Here is a 17453-nt window from a genome sequence, read left to right as displayed (position 1 = left end):
TAGTTTTCTGCGACTAGTTTTGAAAGCTCTCACAGTAAGTATGTACACAACTGCAAATTGTGACAGGGAATTTTGATCAGGGAAAGGAAGACCAGGACATCTGTAAACCTGAAAGTGTATGCACTGAATACGTGGGACCACATTTCCTTGATTTTAAGTTTAATATAATCTACAAATGCATGTACGTGTATTTTACATTGGTGTTGAAACTCACAATCTCCATTGGATGTGTGATACACACACAGGGTTAAAAAACTGCAGAGCTGGGCAGGAACATCCTAAGAGTGTGCTACTGTGCTCAGCATCCTGAGTTCCCATAGCAACCAGTCTTTCTGACATACTCCTCTGCAGCTGCAGAATATCTGAAGTGCAACACATTGGGCTTTCTCAGTTCCAAATGCAGCACTAGCCTTTCTTGAAGCAACCATTAGTCTTCTCTGGAAGGGAAACCGCCTCCAGGGAAACGCTGAACAGTATTATGGGTCTTCTAATTTTGGAATTCATTACACACATCACCTCGCTGTGGTAAAAAGGTTCTCTATTGACAGTTAACTAACCCCACAGGGGGTTACTTAACTTGTTCTGTTGTGAAAATGATGTTAATTTTTAAATGACACAAACAGAAAATCTCATGCAGCATATTAAGCTAAGAAAACTAACCTGTGCCCAGAGCCCAGTACCTTATTAATGGTGCTGTTTTACAATAATGTAAATGTCACCATTTAACATGAATCGTCATATGCAATGGCATCAATATTACCCTGCATTGAGCGGTATCATAAAAAGTGCAGTGAAACTGGCTGCGGAAGGAACTGTGGCAATTTACCAAAATCATAGTGTTCTGCTGCTGAAGCAAAGCTTATATCATGTACAGTATAGCTATTTACAGACATACATATGACTTAAACACAAAGCTATAACACTGTAATCGCTGGGAATATTTGGAATTATTCCTGCCTGCCCCGTTTGCTCGGTAGTTCTGGGCAGAAAGCCAGTGTTGTGTTAGGAATGTCAGGGCCCCAACTGGGTCAGACATATGTAGGTTCCCAAGATAGGACACTAGAGAGTGAATAAGGCGTTTGAATGGTAATGAGTGCAGCACCAAAAGATTGGCATGAAATAGATCTGGGTACCATGGCCAAAGTGCAAATGTGTGGAATGCAGATCTATATCAATGTCAATAAGTGTAAGTGGAACTTTCCTGTGTAGGACCCATCCCATATTTACGTTCTCTCACTCATCTGCTTTGCTTCCAATTTTGATAATGATCTATAGTAGTTTTGAGGCATGAAATTCAATTTCCTGGATGTATTTTGAAATGTTAATTGGTGACGTAAATGGACAGAACCATCTTATAGGCTGATTTGCTGGTAGAAATATTTGTAGATTTAATTCTAAACTAATCCTGCAAGTACTATATGTATATTAATGTAAGCCAGCACACTAATGATGCTATTGCACCTAATGGTCATTTTGCTCCCCAGCAAAACTGCAGTGTGACATTTCTCAGCAGCAGTCTGCGGTGTAAGAGACCTCAGCCAGAGAGAGGACATAATTCTGTGCTAGCAGAGGGAGAGAGAGAGCTGCCAGTGCCTAGCCATCTCCAGGCTCATAATATACACGCCGGGCATTCTGTGGGTGTTGCCTCCTACTCCTCAGGGTGGAAGCAGGGAGGGTTGCGCTAGTTAAGAAGGGGATTTCGAACAGCAGCAGCAGCATCCATCTTATTGTGACATAAACACCCATCAGTGTGACTCCAGCGAGCTGCTGCTTTATGCTGTGACCAGAGCATCGTCTCCTTTATTATAAGGCGTTCAGTGAGAGAAGAATCCTGTATGTATTGACGGCAGCAGCTACATGAGACGTCTGGAGCCCCCCTTGTCAGGGGCCTCCGTGTAACTGGATGCATGCTGGTAAGGCTCCCAGTATATTGTCCTCTCTTGTTTATGAAAGCCTCCACCCACTGGCCCACCCTAGATCTAACAGATCATGTGATCCCGGTAAGTCATTTGCAAGTACAACAGTTCTCTGTGTGCCCCCATTCATTTCCTGAGAACTGCACTGAGCAGCTGAGGGAGTCTCTGTATGTATGTGTGTGAGTGTGTGTGAGTGTGTATGTGTGAGAAAGGCACAGACAGGGGATTCTCTATAAGGCACACCATACCCTTTCCTACTGCTCTGCAGCTTCTACTCAGGTCTGTGACTATTCCATTTCTTATGAAAACATGCATTTACATCTGCCATGGTCTATGCCCAAGACATCCAAACCTATAGAATTTATCTTCCGTGATGAAGTGTGTATTTTATAGAGAAAATAACAAATATGTGTGATGCTAATGTTCTATCATGATTTGCCTGTAAGCTTGAATAGTCTGACACTACGATGATGATATTGTTTGGAGGTCCTTCAGAATTCAGTGTCTTGAAGCGCAGTGCAGGTTGTGCAGCAGATGTGCTTATTACTATGTGTTTTGTTTTGTTTCACTATTGCTGTGTGTTTTGGAAGAAGCAAGAGTTGGAAGTGCAGATGACCTGCTTGTCATAACCAGACCCCCCTCTCCTTTCCCTCCCCCCCCACCCCTCCTCTCTTCTACGTTCATCATTGTCTGCATGGTAATGATGTAGAACTGTCACTTGCATCAGCATTCGTGGCTCATAAAAGTAATCAGAGGGCTGGCCTATGGCAGTAATTTTCAATTAAGGTGGACGCAGCCTAAGTTGACGGTATAAGTTTGCATGTTGATTTACCATAGTCTTCCTGAGGAATCAGCACTACAGTCAGCAGCTGCTTTCCAGTATCTAATGAGACCACTGAGGGCTGACCCTGTGACATTACTTGGTGGAAATGCGAATTTGCTTATCAAAAGGGATATTTTATTTGGCATTTTGAGCTGTGATCCTTTATATAGATGTTGTTAGCAGCATTGGCTTCAATTTTTGGCTTTGTTTTGCACTGAAGATCACAGCGCTATTAAAATAATATGTCTGTCTTTTTTTGCTCCTGTTTTGACATACAACTAATTGACATGTTTTCATTTGTTTGTTGTAGTTATTTAATATGTAGAAGCACAATAATGACACCATGTTGTAGGCAGATGTATTAAATAATGATTTCTGTCTAATTGGTATAGTAATAACTATATGACGCTATCACTTGAACAATGTGTACAGTATTGAAATAAAACAAATATAATCATTCAAGCAATTAAATGGCAATACAATTATAGCAGAGCATAAAGCTAGACATAAGGATGTACGTTTTTGAGCATATGATCTATACAAGTGACTGAAACCATATAGATTTGACCACAGCTTTATTCTGCAAGGCTCCCCCCTCCCAAATCAGCTCTCTTCTGCCTTGTGGTTACATCATGAATGTCATTTCTAATATTTATGTGAGGATGTGTATCGCAGCGTGTGTGAAGTTGTTTGGGCTAGCATTGCCTTGCAATTATTGATGTAAGGCCAAAGTGAAAAAAATAAATAAACAAATACAAATAAAAACTGCGCATTTGGGGAGTGACTTCACATGTCCATTGTATAGGCAGTACAAAGAGGCATTACAAGGAAAAGGACAGAACCTATATACAAAACAAACACTATACTAGTACTATGAGGACGCTGCGATTGGGCACCTTAGTGTTAGCTGCTTATTTTCAGCTGCTAAAGGCTGTTTTAATTTTGAAGCATTAGCACACACAGAAATATGTAATCTGGATAAATGGACATATATAGCCTAGTGGTTAGGAGGTTGTGTTCTAGAACTGTTTAAAGCTTGTCTGTGTGTCTTGGATGGATATTAGTAGTCTTGACTAATGATCTGTTTAGCACGAGAAGCTATTGGTTATAGGGATTGTTTCTTCTCAATCATTTGCTCCTGTCAATGGGGAAGAAAAGCCCCATTTACAATGCAGGCATGTGCAATACTAGTCTCAACAGAGACATCTGTCAGTCACGGAGACGTCACCAAGCTAATCCATTGTGACTTCTGCATTGCTAGTTCTCCCTGCCTTTTGCACAGTTCTGTGTCGTCATATAGTTAATATTATGTCTGAATATGGTGCAATAGCCATGTGGGTAGGGTTACTCATCATGTTGTTTATACTGTTGAGAAAAAAATCTAATCGTAATGTTTTAACTAGGAATTTATCCAAAAGTCTGTGTTTGTTTGCAAAGTATACTTGCGCTGAACATGTTTTTTCCTGAGCGTTTGCCTGCAGAGCATTTTCAATTTTCAAACATTTTGTTTGTTTTACATAGTAACTACAGTTCTGAGTGCTTGTTTTCTGCAGAACCTTAGTAATAATTCATCTAAAAACACAAATAGTTGTCAGTTCAGGGTAAACGCACGTGATTACAAACTATTCTCCACTGTAACTGTATACATAAGCAGGAGAAGTAGAGTGGGAGAATTGCAGATATCAAGAGACTGGGTTTAATGGATCATGTTTTATACTGTACCTGGTCAGCAGTTTTCTAATGATAGACATACACACATCATAATAACACGGGGTTGGTTCATACTTGCCTACTTTTGAAAAAGCATTTCAGGGAGATTGTAAAAGTAACACCTATAAGCGCGGACGTGTACTGCTACATCTGAGAGGCGTGTCATGAAAATGACTTACATCCAAATGTAAATGAGCCCCAAAGTTAGCATACTGTATACACATATACTGTAAGTGGCCATGAGAAACCTTATTTAATATGAATGTAGCCATAGGGATCATTGTGCCTTCTAACCAATACAGGGAAATGGCGCAGATGATCCCATTTGAATGTATAAATCTCTAATTTTTCTTTTCCCCAAGAATGTAATAGCTATATAATGGGGGTAAGGTAAAATCAGGGAGATTGCTGGAATATTCAGGGAGTGAGGGAGATTGCTTCTATTTCAGGGAGTCTCCTGCAGAATGAGGGAGGGTAGGCAACTCTGGGTTGGTTTCTCCTAGAAACCTTTCTTAGAAGATGTTTATTTCCTGATTTTAAATATGACACTTTTTTCCTGTAAACATTTCATTTACGGAAAAATTTCAACTCAAAATTAAAGTTCAGTGGGGTTCCCTCCCAAACACACTCACTGGTGGCATGACCAATTTGATCCCTGCAAGTACTGGGCTCCAGTTAAGTGCCATTTCCAAACCTTCCCATTGACGACTTTGAATTCCGGTGTGGCAGTACCATGCCTTCCAGTGCCTATGGAGCTCAGAAGATGGGAATTATTCAACAGCCGGCAAAGTGAACGGATCCCGTGAGGGATACCTATCACCCTTTTACATGGGGGAAGCATTCTTTAGGGGGATAAAACCATTTTGAGTATAGTCCTCTTTTTAAGGTCTGGAAACTTGGATTTACTGTAGAATATGGCCCTCATTCTGAGTTGATCGCTAGCTGCCATTGTTCGCTGCATAGCGATCAGTTAAAAAAATTATAAAACTGCGTATGCACCGCAATGCGAACGCACGGCGTACGGGTACAAAGAGCATCGTGGTTTTGCACAGGTTCTAGCAACGCTTTCAGTCGCACAGCCGAACGCAAGGAGATTGACAGGAAGTGGGAGTTTCTGGGTGTCAACTGACCGTTTTCTGGGAGTGTTTGGAAAAACGCAGGCGTGGCCGGGCGTTTGCTGGGCAGGTATCTGAAGTCATTACCGTGTCACTCGTAGCAGCAATCATCGCACAGAATAAGTAACTACAGGGCTGGTCTTGTTCTGCACAAAATGTGTTTGCAGCCGCTCTGCTGCACAGGCGTTCGCACTCCTGCAAAGCAAAAATACACTCCCCCGTAGGCGGCGACTATGCATTTACATGGCTGCTAAAAGTAGCTAGCGAGTGATCAACTCGGAATGAGGGCCTATGTCTTTTCTATAGTATGTTACAACAATGTATGTATAAGATATCAATCTTTTCCAGAGATTGTATCATTAAAAAGTTTCATTTTAGTTCACATGGAAACCAATACAGCAAAAGTACATAGCCTACATAGCAAAATATATGCTTTTTGTTTTTTTAACTTTATAAGTTGTGCTGAGCAGAAGTGGATCTCAAGTGGCTTACATTTACTGAAAAGTCGTTTACCATTGCAGGCCTTGTCATTCTGTTGGTAAAGCGGCTTGTACAGTATGGGGGAAATTTATCAGAGTTTGGAGAGAGCTAAAGTACCAGCCAATCGGCTCATATCATTTTTCAAACACAGCCTGTAACATGGCAGTTTAAAACTGATTGGAACTTTATCTCTCTTCAAGCTTTGATAAATCACCATCTATGTTATACAGGATAAAGCTTGTGTTTTGGTATTGTCAACACAAGAATTAATTTGCCAGGTATAGATATGAAGTAATTATATGTTATTTTACTAATTGATCATTTGTAGTGGCCTGTAAAGATCCTGAACTTTTGCAAGCATATTTCAAGCTTGAACTGTAATTCACATCAGTACAATACACTCTTCCAAATATGCTCTTAGGGACAGATTTGTTTAAGTAAAAGGTCTTGTAGGAAGTTTGTATGATGTGATCCTGCATGTACTTCCGAATATTAGAGACGTCACTTACAATCAGTTTCTTATCAGTATCATCTTGTGAGGTTCCTGTGCGACTTTGTGCTTTAATTAATCTGCCCATTTATATATGAGAAGATGAGGAACATTAGGTAAGTGAAGGACTACTCCACCTGATATATTTCAAATACCACATACGCAGCCCACTTACCTTCCAAACGGCTGCACATTGACCGCAGCATTAGTAATAGCAAGTATAGTTTTACATGGAACACACCTCCTCTTCTCTCGTAGTCTTCTCTCGTTCGGTTCCCCCCCCCCCCCTTCCCTTCCCATGCAATACTTGCTGCCTTCAAAAATAAAGGCACTCTGTACCAAGACCTCTATTTAAAAATATTCCTACCTTGTTTCCATATCCCATAAGTACTCCAAAATTCACTTCAGGCTTCTCCATATGTCACGCAAATCCACCACTTATCATCACATACCACTTTGACCCCTCCACAAATCACTAATGATCCATTTAGCACAACAAGCTATAGGATGTACCAGTGACCACTCAATATTAATAACAAATAATGATCACTCCGTATTACCACCCTGTTTACCTTTATAACTGTCAGGAGTCATGGTCTTTTCCGCAGAGTAAAGAGGGAGATCACGTACTGACTTCTCTGCACTGCTTCTTCCTCTTCATGATCACTTATCTCCTGCAGTGTGCAGTCACCGTCTGCTTCAGTCACGCTTTGCTTTGTGATAAGCTCTTATTCAATAGCAGTCAGATTGGGGTCATAGAGCTGGAAAGAAATGGGGACGACAGATTAAGGCTTGCCGAACCACTGGCAGCCCAAAGGCCTATTGTTCTTCAATGGATTATATTATACAAATGGATATCCCTATAAATCCTGGTTATCCGTGTTACATAAAACTTGTTCAACAACCCCAACAATTTAAACTTAAATAAAGGAGGAGAAAGCTATAGTGCAGTCCATTTTAATGAAATTACAAAATTAGTACAGAAATATGTTCTTTCAGTTGTTCACCTTTAGGTGGGGGTAAAATAATAAATACTGGCTTGCATAGATAGTGATTTAAAATGCTATTTGTTAGTGACTTACAGGACGATTCCCTAATCATTAAAGATCAACCCAGCCCATACATCACCAGGGTTCCAAACCTAGAATAAAATCACTGAAATCAACAACTTTCTAGTGTTAAGCATAGATCATGTTTGCATTTACTGTATGAAACCAAACATTTTTCTCTAACGTCCTTGAGGATGCTGGGACTCCGTAAGGACCATGGGGAATAGACGGGCTCCGCAGGAGATAGGGCACTTTAAGAAAGCTTTGGACTCTGGGTGTGCACTGGCTCCTCCCTCTATGCCCCTCCTCCAGACCTCAGTTTTACACTGTGCCCAGAGCAAGATGGGTGCACTGCAGAGAGCTCTCCAGAGTTCTCTGCCTAGAAGCATTTTTGTTTGGATTTTTTTTTTTCTACCTTTTACTACTTTTTCACAGGGAGCACTGCTGGCAACAGGCTCCCTGCATCGAGGGACTGAGGAGAGAGGAGCAGACCTTCTTGTCAAAGATAGGCTCTGCTTCCTCGGCTACTGGACACCATTAGCTCCAGAGGGGGTGAACGCAGGTTCTTACTGGGCGTCCACCCCCGGAGCCGCGCCGCCGTTCTCCTCACAGAGCTAGAAGTACAGAAGACAGAAGTCGTCAGGCGGCAGAAGCCTTCAGCTTCACTGAGGTAACGCACAGCACTGCAGCTGTGCGTCATTGCTCCCATACACCTCACATACTCCGGTCACTGTAAGGGTGCAGGGCGCAGGGGGGGGCGCCCTGGGCAGCAATATAAACCTCTGCATGGCAAAAAGACTATATACATGTACAGGTGGGCTCTGTACATGTATATAAAAGAGCCCCGCCATATTTTACTAAGTTTGAGCGGGACAGAAGCCCGCCGCCGAGGGGGCGGGGCTTCTCCCTCAGCACTCACCAGCGCCATTTTCTCTCCACAGCACTGCTGAGAGGAAGCTCCCCGGACTCTCCCCTGCTTACACACGGTGAAAGGGTGCTTAAAAGAGAGGGGCACATAATTGGCGGTTTACATATTATACAGCGCTGCTGGGGAAAAACATTTTGTGTTGGTCTCCAGGGTTATTGCGCTGGGGTGTGTGCTGGCATACTCTCTCGCTCTGTCTCTCCAAAGGGCCTTGACAGGGATACTGTCTTCAGGAAAGGGGTTCCCTGTGTGTGTGTGAAGTGTGTCGGTACGCGTGTGTCGACATGTTTGACGAGGAAGGCTCGCTTAATGTGGAGGGGGAGTGCTTGAATGTCAGGTCGCCGTCGGCAACGCCGACACCGGAATGGGTGGATATGCTGAATGTCTTGAATGCAAATGTCAATCTATTGCATAAAAGATTAGACAAGGCAGAAGCTAGGGATCAGTCAGGTAGCCAGTCCATGCCTGTCCCTGGGGCGCCAGGTCCTTCGGGGTCTCAGAAGCGCACCATATCCCAGATCGATGACACAGATACCGACACAGATACTGACTCTAGTGTCGACTATGAAGATGCAAAATTACAGCCGAAGGTGGCTAAGGGTATACGGTACATGATTATTGCCATTAAAGAGGTTTTGCATATTACTGAGGAACCCCCTGTCCCTGACACGAGGGTACACATGTATAAAGGGAAAAAGCCTGAAGTCACTTTTCCATCCTCATTTGAATTAAGTGACTTGTGTGAAAAGGCTTGGGAATCTCTGGATAGGAGACCACAAGTTCCGACAAAAGGATTCTCATGGCGTATCCTTTTCCACAAACTGATAGGATACGCTGGGAATCTTCGCCAAAAGTTGACAAGGCGCTGACACGTTTGTCCAAAAAGGTGGCACTGCCTTCTCAGGATACGGCTTCCCTCAAGGAACCTGCTGATCGCAGGCAGGAAATTACCTTAAAGCACATTTACAATCATTCCGGTACTATTGCTCGACCGGCTATGGCGTCGGCCTGGGTTTGTAGTGCGGTTGTGGCATGGGCAGATTCCTTATCTACGGAAATTGACACCTTAGATAGGGACGCCATCCAAATGACCATAGAGCCTATCAGAGATGCTGCCTTGTATATGAGGGATGCTCAGAGAGACATTTGTTTATTAAGCTCCAGAATAAATGCTATGTCTATTTCTGCTAGGCGGCTCTTGTGGACCCGACAGTGGACGGGAGATGCCGATTCAAAGCGGCACATGGAGTCCTTGCCTTACAAAGGGGTGGAGTTGTTTGGAGACGGCCTCTCGGATCTTGTCTCTACGGCTACGGCTGGTAAGTCAAATTTCTTACCTTATGTCCCCCCGCAGCATACAAAAAAGGCACCTCATTATCAAATGCAGTCCTTTCGTTCCAATAAAAACAAGAAGGCACGTGGATCATCCTTTGTTGCCAGAGGGAAAGGCAGGGGAAAAAAGCTGCACACAGCTAGTTTCCAAGAGCAGAAGTCCTCCCATGCGTCTGCAAAGTCCACCGCATGACGCTGGGGCTTTCCGAGGGGAGGCAGATCTGGTGGGGGCTCGTCTTTGGTTTTTCAGCCACGTCTGGGTTCACTCGCAGGTGGATCCCTGGGCATTAGAGATTGTTTCTCAGGGATACAGACTGGAATTCGAAGACTTGCCTCCTCGCCGAATTTTCAAATCGGCTCTGCCGGCTTCCCCGTCAGAGAGGGAGCTAGTGTTGGCAGCAATCCAAAAATTGTATATTCAACAGGTGATTGTCACAGTTCCTCATCTCCAGCAAGGAGAGGGATATTACTCAACCCTGTTTGTGGTCCAGAAACCGGACGGTTCGGTCAGACCCATTTTAAACCTGAAATCTCTGAACCTGTACTTGAAGAGGTTCAAGTTCAAAATGGAATCACTCAGGGTGGTCATCGCCAGCTTGGAGGGGGGGGATTGGATGGTGTCCCTGGACATAAAGGATGCTTACCTTCAAGTTCCGATATTCCCCCCGCATCAGGCGTTCCTGAGATTTGCAGTGCAGGACTGTCACTACCAATTTCAGACGTTACCGTTTGGGCTTTCCACGGCCCCGAGAATTTTCACCAAGGTAATGGCGGAAATGATGGTGCTCCTGCGCAGGCAGGGGGTCACAATTATCCCATACTTGGACGATCTCCTCATAAAGGCGAGATCTCGGGAGAGGTTGCTGGATAGCGTGTCTCTGTCCATGAAGACGTTGCAGATACACGGCTGGATTCTCAATATACCGAAGTCCCAGCTAGTCCCTACAACACGTCTGACCTTTTTGGGGCTGATTCCAGACACAGACCAGAAAAAGGTTTTTCTTCCGATCGAAAAGGTTCAGGAACTCATAGCCATGGTCAGGAACCTATTAAAACCAAAAAAGGTTTCAGTGCATCATTGCACGCGGGTCCTGGGGAAGATGGTGGCTTCCTACGAGGCTATCCCTTTCGGCAGGTTCCATGCGAGCACTTTTCAATGGGACCTCTTGGACAAGTGGTCCGGGTCCCATTTACAAATGCATCAAAGGATCACCCTGTCTCCCAGGAGCAGGGTATCTCTCCTGTGGTGGCTGAACAGTGCTCACCTACTAGAAGGTCGCAGGTTTGGCATTCAGGACTGGGTCCTGGTGACCACGGACGCAAGCCTCCGAGGCTGGGGAGCAGTGACACTGGGAAGAAATCTCCAAGGTCTCTGGTCAAGCCTAGAGTCTTGTCTCCACATCAACGTCCTGGAGTTGAGGGCCATATACAACGCCCTGCGTCAAGCGGAGGAATTGCTTCAGAGAACAACGGTTCTGATTCAGTCAGACAATGTCACGGCAGTGGCTCATATAAACCGCCAAGGCGGAACAAGGAGCAGAATGGCCATGGCAGAAGCGACCAGGATTCTACGCTGGGCGGAAGGCCATGTAAGCGCGCTGTCAGCGGTGTTCATCCCGGGGGTGGACAACTGGGAGGCGGACTTCCTCAGCAGGCACGACCTGCATCCGGAGAGTGGGGACTTCATCAAGAAGTCTTTGCACAGATCACGGATCATTGGGGACTGCCTCAAATCGACATGATGGCATCCCGTCTCAACAAAAAGCTAAAGCGGTATTGCTCCAGGTCAAGGGACCCTCAGGCGGTAGCGGTAGACTCTCTGGTGACACCTTGGGTGTTCAGATCGGTCTATGTGTTTCCTCCTCTTCCTCTCATACCCAAGGTGTTGAGAATAATACGAAGAAGCAGGGTCAGAACAATACTCATTGTTCCGGATTGGCCACGGAGGACTTGGTATCCGGAGCTGCAAGAGTTGCTCGCAGGGGATCCGTGGCCTCTTCCTCTAAGGCCCTGTCTGTTCCAAGACTTACCGCGGCTGCGTTTGACGGCATGGCGGTTGAACGCCGGATCCTAGCGGAAAAAGGGATTCCGGAGGAAGTCATTCCTACCCTGATCAAGGCTAGGAAAGATGTGACGTTAAAACATTATCACCGTATATGGCGGAAATATGTTTCTTGGTGTGAGGCCAGAGCTGCTCCTACGGAGGAGTTCCATTTGGGCCGTCTACTTCACTTCCTTCAAACAGGAGTGACTTGGGCCTAAAATTAGGGTCCATAAAGGTCCAGATTTCGGCCTTATCCATTTTCTTTCAAAGAGAATTGGCCTCTATTCCTGAAGTACAGACCTTTGTGAAGGGAGTGCTGCATATTCAGCCTCCCTTTGTGCCTCCAGTGGCGCCTTGGGATCTTAACGTGGTGTTACGGTTCCTCAAGTAACCTTGGTTTGAACCACTCAAAACTGTGGAGTTGAAATACCTCACGTGGAAAGTGGTCATGTTGTCGGCGTTAGCTTCGGCAAGACGTGTTTCCGAATTGGCGGCTTTATCACATAAAAACCCATACTTGGTTTTTCACGTGGATAGGGCGGAGTTGAGGACTCGCCCTCACTTTCTGCCAAAAGTGGTCTCATCTTTTCATGTGAACCAACCTATTGTCGTGCCTGTGGCTACACGGGACTTGGAGGATTCCGAGTCCCTGGATGTAGTCAGGGCTTTGAAGATTTTTGTGACCAGAACGGCTAGAATCAGGAAAACTGAAGCTTTGTTCGTTCTGTATGCGGCCAACAAGGTTGGCGCTCCTGCTTCAAAGCAGACTATTGCTCGCTGGATCTGTAACACGATTCAGCAGGCGCATTCTACGGCAAGATTGCCGTTACCGAAATCGGTTAAGGCCCACTCCACTAGGAAAGTGGGCTCTTCTTGGGCGGCTGCCCGAGGGGTCTCGGCATTACAGTTGTGCCGAGCAGCTACTTGGTCAGGGACAAACACCTTTGCAAAGTTCTATAAGTTTGATACCCTGGCTGAGGAGGACCTCCTGTTTGCTCAATCGGTGCTGCAGAGTCATCCGCACTCTCCCGCCCGTTTGGGAGCTTTGGTATAATCCCCATGGTCCTTACGGAGTACCAGCATCCTCAAGGACGTTAGAGATTATAAGATTTTACTTACCGGTAAATCTATTTCTCGTAGTCCGTAGAGGATGCTGGGCGCCCGTCCCATGTGCGGACTTCTTCTGCAAGACTTGTATATAGTTATTGCTTACATAAGGTATTGTTATAGTTTTTCGGTGGAACCGTGGCTATGTTGTTGTTCATACTGTTAACTGGGTAAGTTTATCACAAGTTATACGGTGTGATTGGTGTGGCTGGTATGGATCTCGCCCTTAGATTAATAAAAATCCTTCCTCGTACTGTCCATCTCCTCTGGGCACAGTTTCCCTAACTGAGGTCTGGAGGAGGGGCATAGAGGGAAGAGCCAGTGCGCACCCAGAGTCCAAAGCTTTCTTAAAGTGCCCTATCTCCTGCGGAGCCCGTCTATTCCCCATGGTCCTTACGGAGTCCCAGCATCCTCTACGGACTACGAGAAATAGATTTACCGGTAAGTAAAATCTTATTTTTGTTTGTGTCAGACGCTTGGATTTATGGAATGAGTAAAAATGGAAGAAGTAAAAAAAATTTTTTATGATACATAAATTAAATGTGTTATTCTTGGTATGTTATTTCAGTGCTTTCTGTTTTTACTTTAGTTCCACCTTAACAGTGATTCATTAATTCTGGTACAGTCTATACAAATTATATATATATATATATATATGTATATGTATATTTTTATTTTATGTTTGTGAATTGAGCCCTTAAATGGAAACATTTAACAGATGTTGCAGCTTATGCTGGCTGGCTAGGTATAAGTGGGTAGTCTCCAGGGGAAACCATCTACCTCTACACAGGCAAACTGTGGATGTAGCTGAGCATAATTCTTACTTGTAACTTGATTGACAGCTCAGTTCTGGAGCTTGGATCCACCTGGGTGAAAACATGTGTCCAGCATGGGGGTATATTTACAAAGATTCGTGTTTTTGCCGTTTTGAAGGGTGTTTGAACTCGAATGGTATCGGGTGCATTTTACTGCAACTTTTTGAAGCCTGATACGATCATTCACTAAGCTGCCGAGTTTTGCACAATCGTTTTTTTCCGATGTCGATGTGATTCGTAATATCAGGCAGTGTTTTACGGGAGTGATGAGTAAAACACTGCCTGACAAAACACAAGGAATCCCGGCCGGATCTGTGAGATCCGTGCAGGGCTTCATTGTGTACCTTAAAAAGTCTTAAAAAATCTGAAAAAAATTGCGTGGGGTCCCCCCTCCTAAGCATAACCAGCCTCGGGCTCTTTGAGCCGGTCCTGGTTGAAAAAAATAGGGGAAAAAATGACAGGGGTTCCCCCATATTTAATCAACCAGCACCGGGCTCTGCGCCTGGTCCTGGTTCCAAAAATACGGGGGACAAAAAGCGTAGGGGTACCCCGTATTTTTGAGACCAGCACCGGGCTCCACTAGCCAGGTACATAATGCCACAGCCGGGGGACACTTTTATACTGGTCCCTGCGGCCCTGGCATTACATACCCAACTAGTCACCCTTGGCCAGGGTACCCTGGAGGAGTGGGAACCCCTTAAATCAAGGGGTCCCCCCCTCCAGCCGCCCAAGGGCCAGGGGTGAAGCCCGAGGCTGTCCCCCCCCCATCCAAGGGCGGCGGATGGGGGGCTGATAGCCTTTTGAAAAAATGTGAATATTGTTTTTAGTAGCAGTACTACAAGTCCCAGCAAGCCTCCCCCGCAAGCTGGTACTTGGAGAACCACAAGTACCAGCATGCGGTGGAAAACCGTGCCCGCTGGTACCTGTAGTACTACTACTAAAAAAATACTCCAAATAAAACAGGACACACACACACCGTGAAAGTATAAGTTTATTACATACATGCACACCTCCATACATACATACTTACCTATGTTCCCACGAGGCTCGGTCCTCTTCTCCATGTAGAATCCTTGGGGTACCTGTGAAAAAAATTATACTCACATAATCCAGTGTAGAATCAGACCTTTGTATAATCCACGTACTTGGCAAAATAATAAAACGGAAACCCGACCACGCACTGAAAGGGGTCCCATGTTTACACATGGGACCCCTTTCCCCGACTGCCAGGACCCCCCTTGACTCCTGTCAAAAAGGGTCCCTTCAGCCAATCAGGGAGCTAGTGGAGCCCGGTGCTGGTCTAAAAAATACGGGGTACCCCTACGCTTTTTGTCCCCCGTATTTTTGGAACCAGGACCAGGCGCAGAGCCCGGTGCTGGTTGATTAAATATGGGGGAACCCCTGTCATTTTTTCCCCCATTTTTTTTCAACCAGGACCGGCTCAAAGAGCCCGAGGCTGGTTATGCTTAGGAGGGGGGACCCCACGCAATTTTTTTTTCCGTTTTTACACTAAACAGACCCTTTCCCATAAATAACCATGCACAGATCTCACTGATCCGTGCATGGTTATCCAAACTCGACTGGAAAAAGCAGGTCTATTTTTTTGCTGCTTTTTTTTAACGAATCGGAAAAAAAAACAGACCCGAACTTGAGCACTCAGAAACTAACACCCAAATACGAATGAATAGTGAATGCCCGTATTGTATGAAATAACAGCCGTGTTTGACCGATGGTCTATTCATTCGTATTTCGGAACTTTGCAAATCAAACCATTACGAATAGTCCAAACACTGCCGAGATTGGTGCTTAGTGAATTCCCGGATTGGGACTTAGAAAAAAAAACACAAATCGGACAAACTCGAATTCTTAGTAAATATTGGCCCTGGTTTCTATGCCAATAACTGTTAAATACTGACACTAAGCTGTTTCGTATTTACAAAATACTACCTTGGCAGTGGCAGAGCTATCTCCAGAGAGCTGTCCATGTAGCAGCTATGGGGCCCTGTGCGGGATGTTGGCCCATCAGCAGAGCGTTCAGGCTTTCAGTTCCTGACCTCCTAAGTACTGTAGATTGTGCTGCCATCTCCAGAAGTTTGCCATGGTCCTGGCAACTGAGCATTATATCCTTATATGAATAAATATTTCCCAGATAGAGTATAGAAATGGACAAGTATTTGTAAGAATTTATTTCTAATTTTATGTTGAAGTCGACAGCATTTAGTTGTTTTAAAGACATTGATCTAGTAATGTGAGTATAATAGCACATATTTTTCCTTTTGAACATTATTGCCATAAAAAGATATTGTTGATGAAAGGTTGGACTCAATGAAACTGACAACCAAGCTCTTTCTGGGCAATACAATGTAATTGGTCATTTTTATCTATCACTACAACAACTAAAATACTTGTGCATGCTCTGATCATATCCCATCTAGACTAATGCATCACTCTCTGTGGCCTACAGAGACTACCTCCATTCTAAGCTATGGATTTTGTAGATCCATGCATACAATTTGTTCTCCCACTCCTCAACTTCCCTACTCTACACTAGCCGCGTTCTTTGCACATGGGGCCTAATTCAGAGTTGATAGCAGCAGTAAATTTGTTAGCAGTTGGGCAAAACCATGGGGCTAATTCAGACCTGATCAGTGCCGGCGCATGGCAGACAGCCGACGGCTGTCTTAGCCCTGCGATCGCCTCTGCCTGATTGACAGGCAGAGGCGGTCACTGGGCGGGAGGGGGCAGGCCGGCCCCCCCTTCCCCCCGTCATTCCTTCACCCCCCCCTCCTTTATCACGTCTTTGCACCTTCATTTTGGTTGCCAGTCCGGATGCCTCAAGACCACCAAAGCAGCCCCAACCTCACCCTACTACCAACTCCTGGACCACAAGTTGCTGCCCATTGTCTTACCCCCATCATTTGCTAAATTTTATATATATATATATATATATATATATATATAAAATACTTTCCATCAGCCGGCACTCCATGGATAGCTTACTGATACCTTGCCAGGGTGCTCTCCTTGGGTCAAATGATCCCTATATACTATATGTATTGCAATTCGTATATATATATATATATATATATTGTAATGACAAAAAAAATGAATAATCTGGTCCTTATCATCCAGGCGTGCCGCTCCCAGCAAGTGCTACCCCTAGGCACGTGCCTAGTGGGAAATCCGCTACTGGGTAGGAGCTAAAGTTACCTAGTGTCATAGCACTGAATTCATCTTGCTGGTGACCGTTACCATGTCTGACGTAACCATAAGTCACTGCTGGCGATTTTCAGATTGACATATCTGGAGAATTGGGCGGTGCAGTCATTACAATGGCAGATATTCAGAGACTCCTCCAGAGTCACATGCAAACCATGTATATGAGCACTATAAGGGATGAAGAGGAGACCGTAAGGAACACTGCTGGTGTAAAGATACCTTTACGGACATGTCAGAGCACCTGCAGCTGTATGTTGGGTATGCCCATTATTTACTGCCTCTGTTTTGTGCACTGTGAGGTGACCCTATAGAAGGATAGTAATATCTTCTAAGAATTGGTGTCGTAGAATGGACTAAAAGATACCTTTATCGGAGGAATCCACTCCACTTTGGTATGAGTACGGTACGCCACTGTTTTTTGCATGTAA

General features: G+C 44.7%; 1 protein-coding gene across 3 annotated transcripts in view; it reads left to right on the top strand.

Annotated features, from left to right (window-relative positions):
- The first annotated feature begins 1601 nt into the window (after nucleotides 1-1601).
- The window catches only part of KLF12 (KLF transcription factor 12), a 367131-nt gene continuing 351279 nt past the window's right edge, over nucleotides 1602-17453 (top strand). The window contains exon 1 of one of the 3 annotated variants that reach the window (XM_063952935.1): nucleotides 1602-1913. In XM_063952935.1, the coding sequence (XP_063809005.1) occupies nucleotides 1908-1913 (6 nt within the window). In that variant the 5' untranslated portion in view covers nucleotides 1602-1907. The other 2 variants (XM_063952934.1, XM_063952936.1) reach the window with 2 other exon arrangements.

The sequence above is a fragment of the Pseudophryne corroboree genome, chromosome 2 (assembly GCF_028390025.1).
Source record: "Pseudophryne corroboree isolate aPseCor3 chromosome 2, aPseCor3.hap2, whole genome shotgun sequence".
NCBI lineage: Eukaryota > Metazoa > Chordata > Amphibia > Anura > Myobatrachidae > Pseudophryne > Pseudophryne corroboree.
This window is presented reverse-complemented; position numbering and strand designations above follow the sequence as displayed.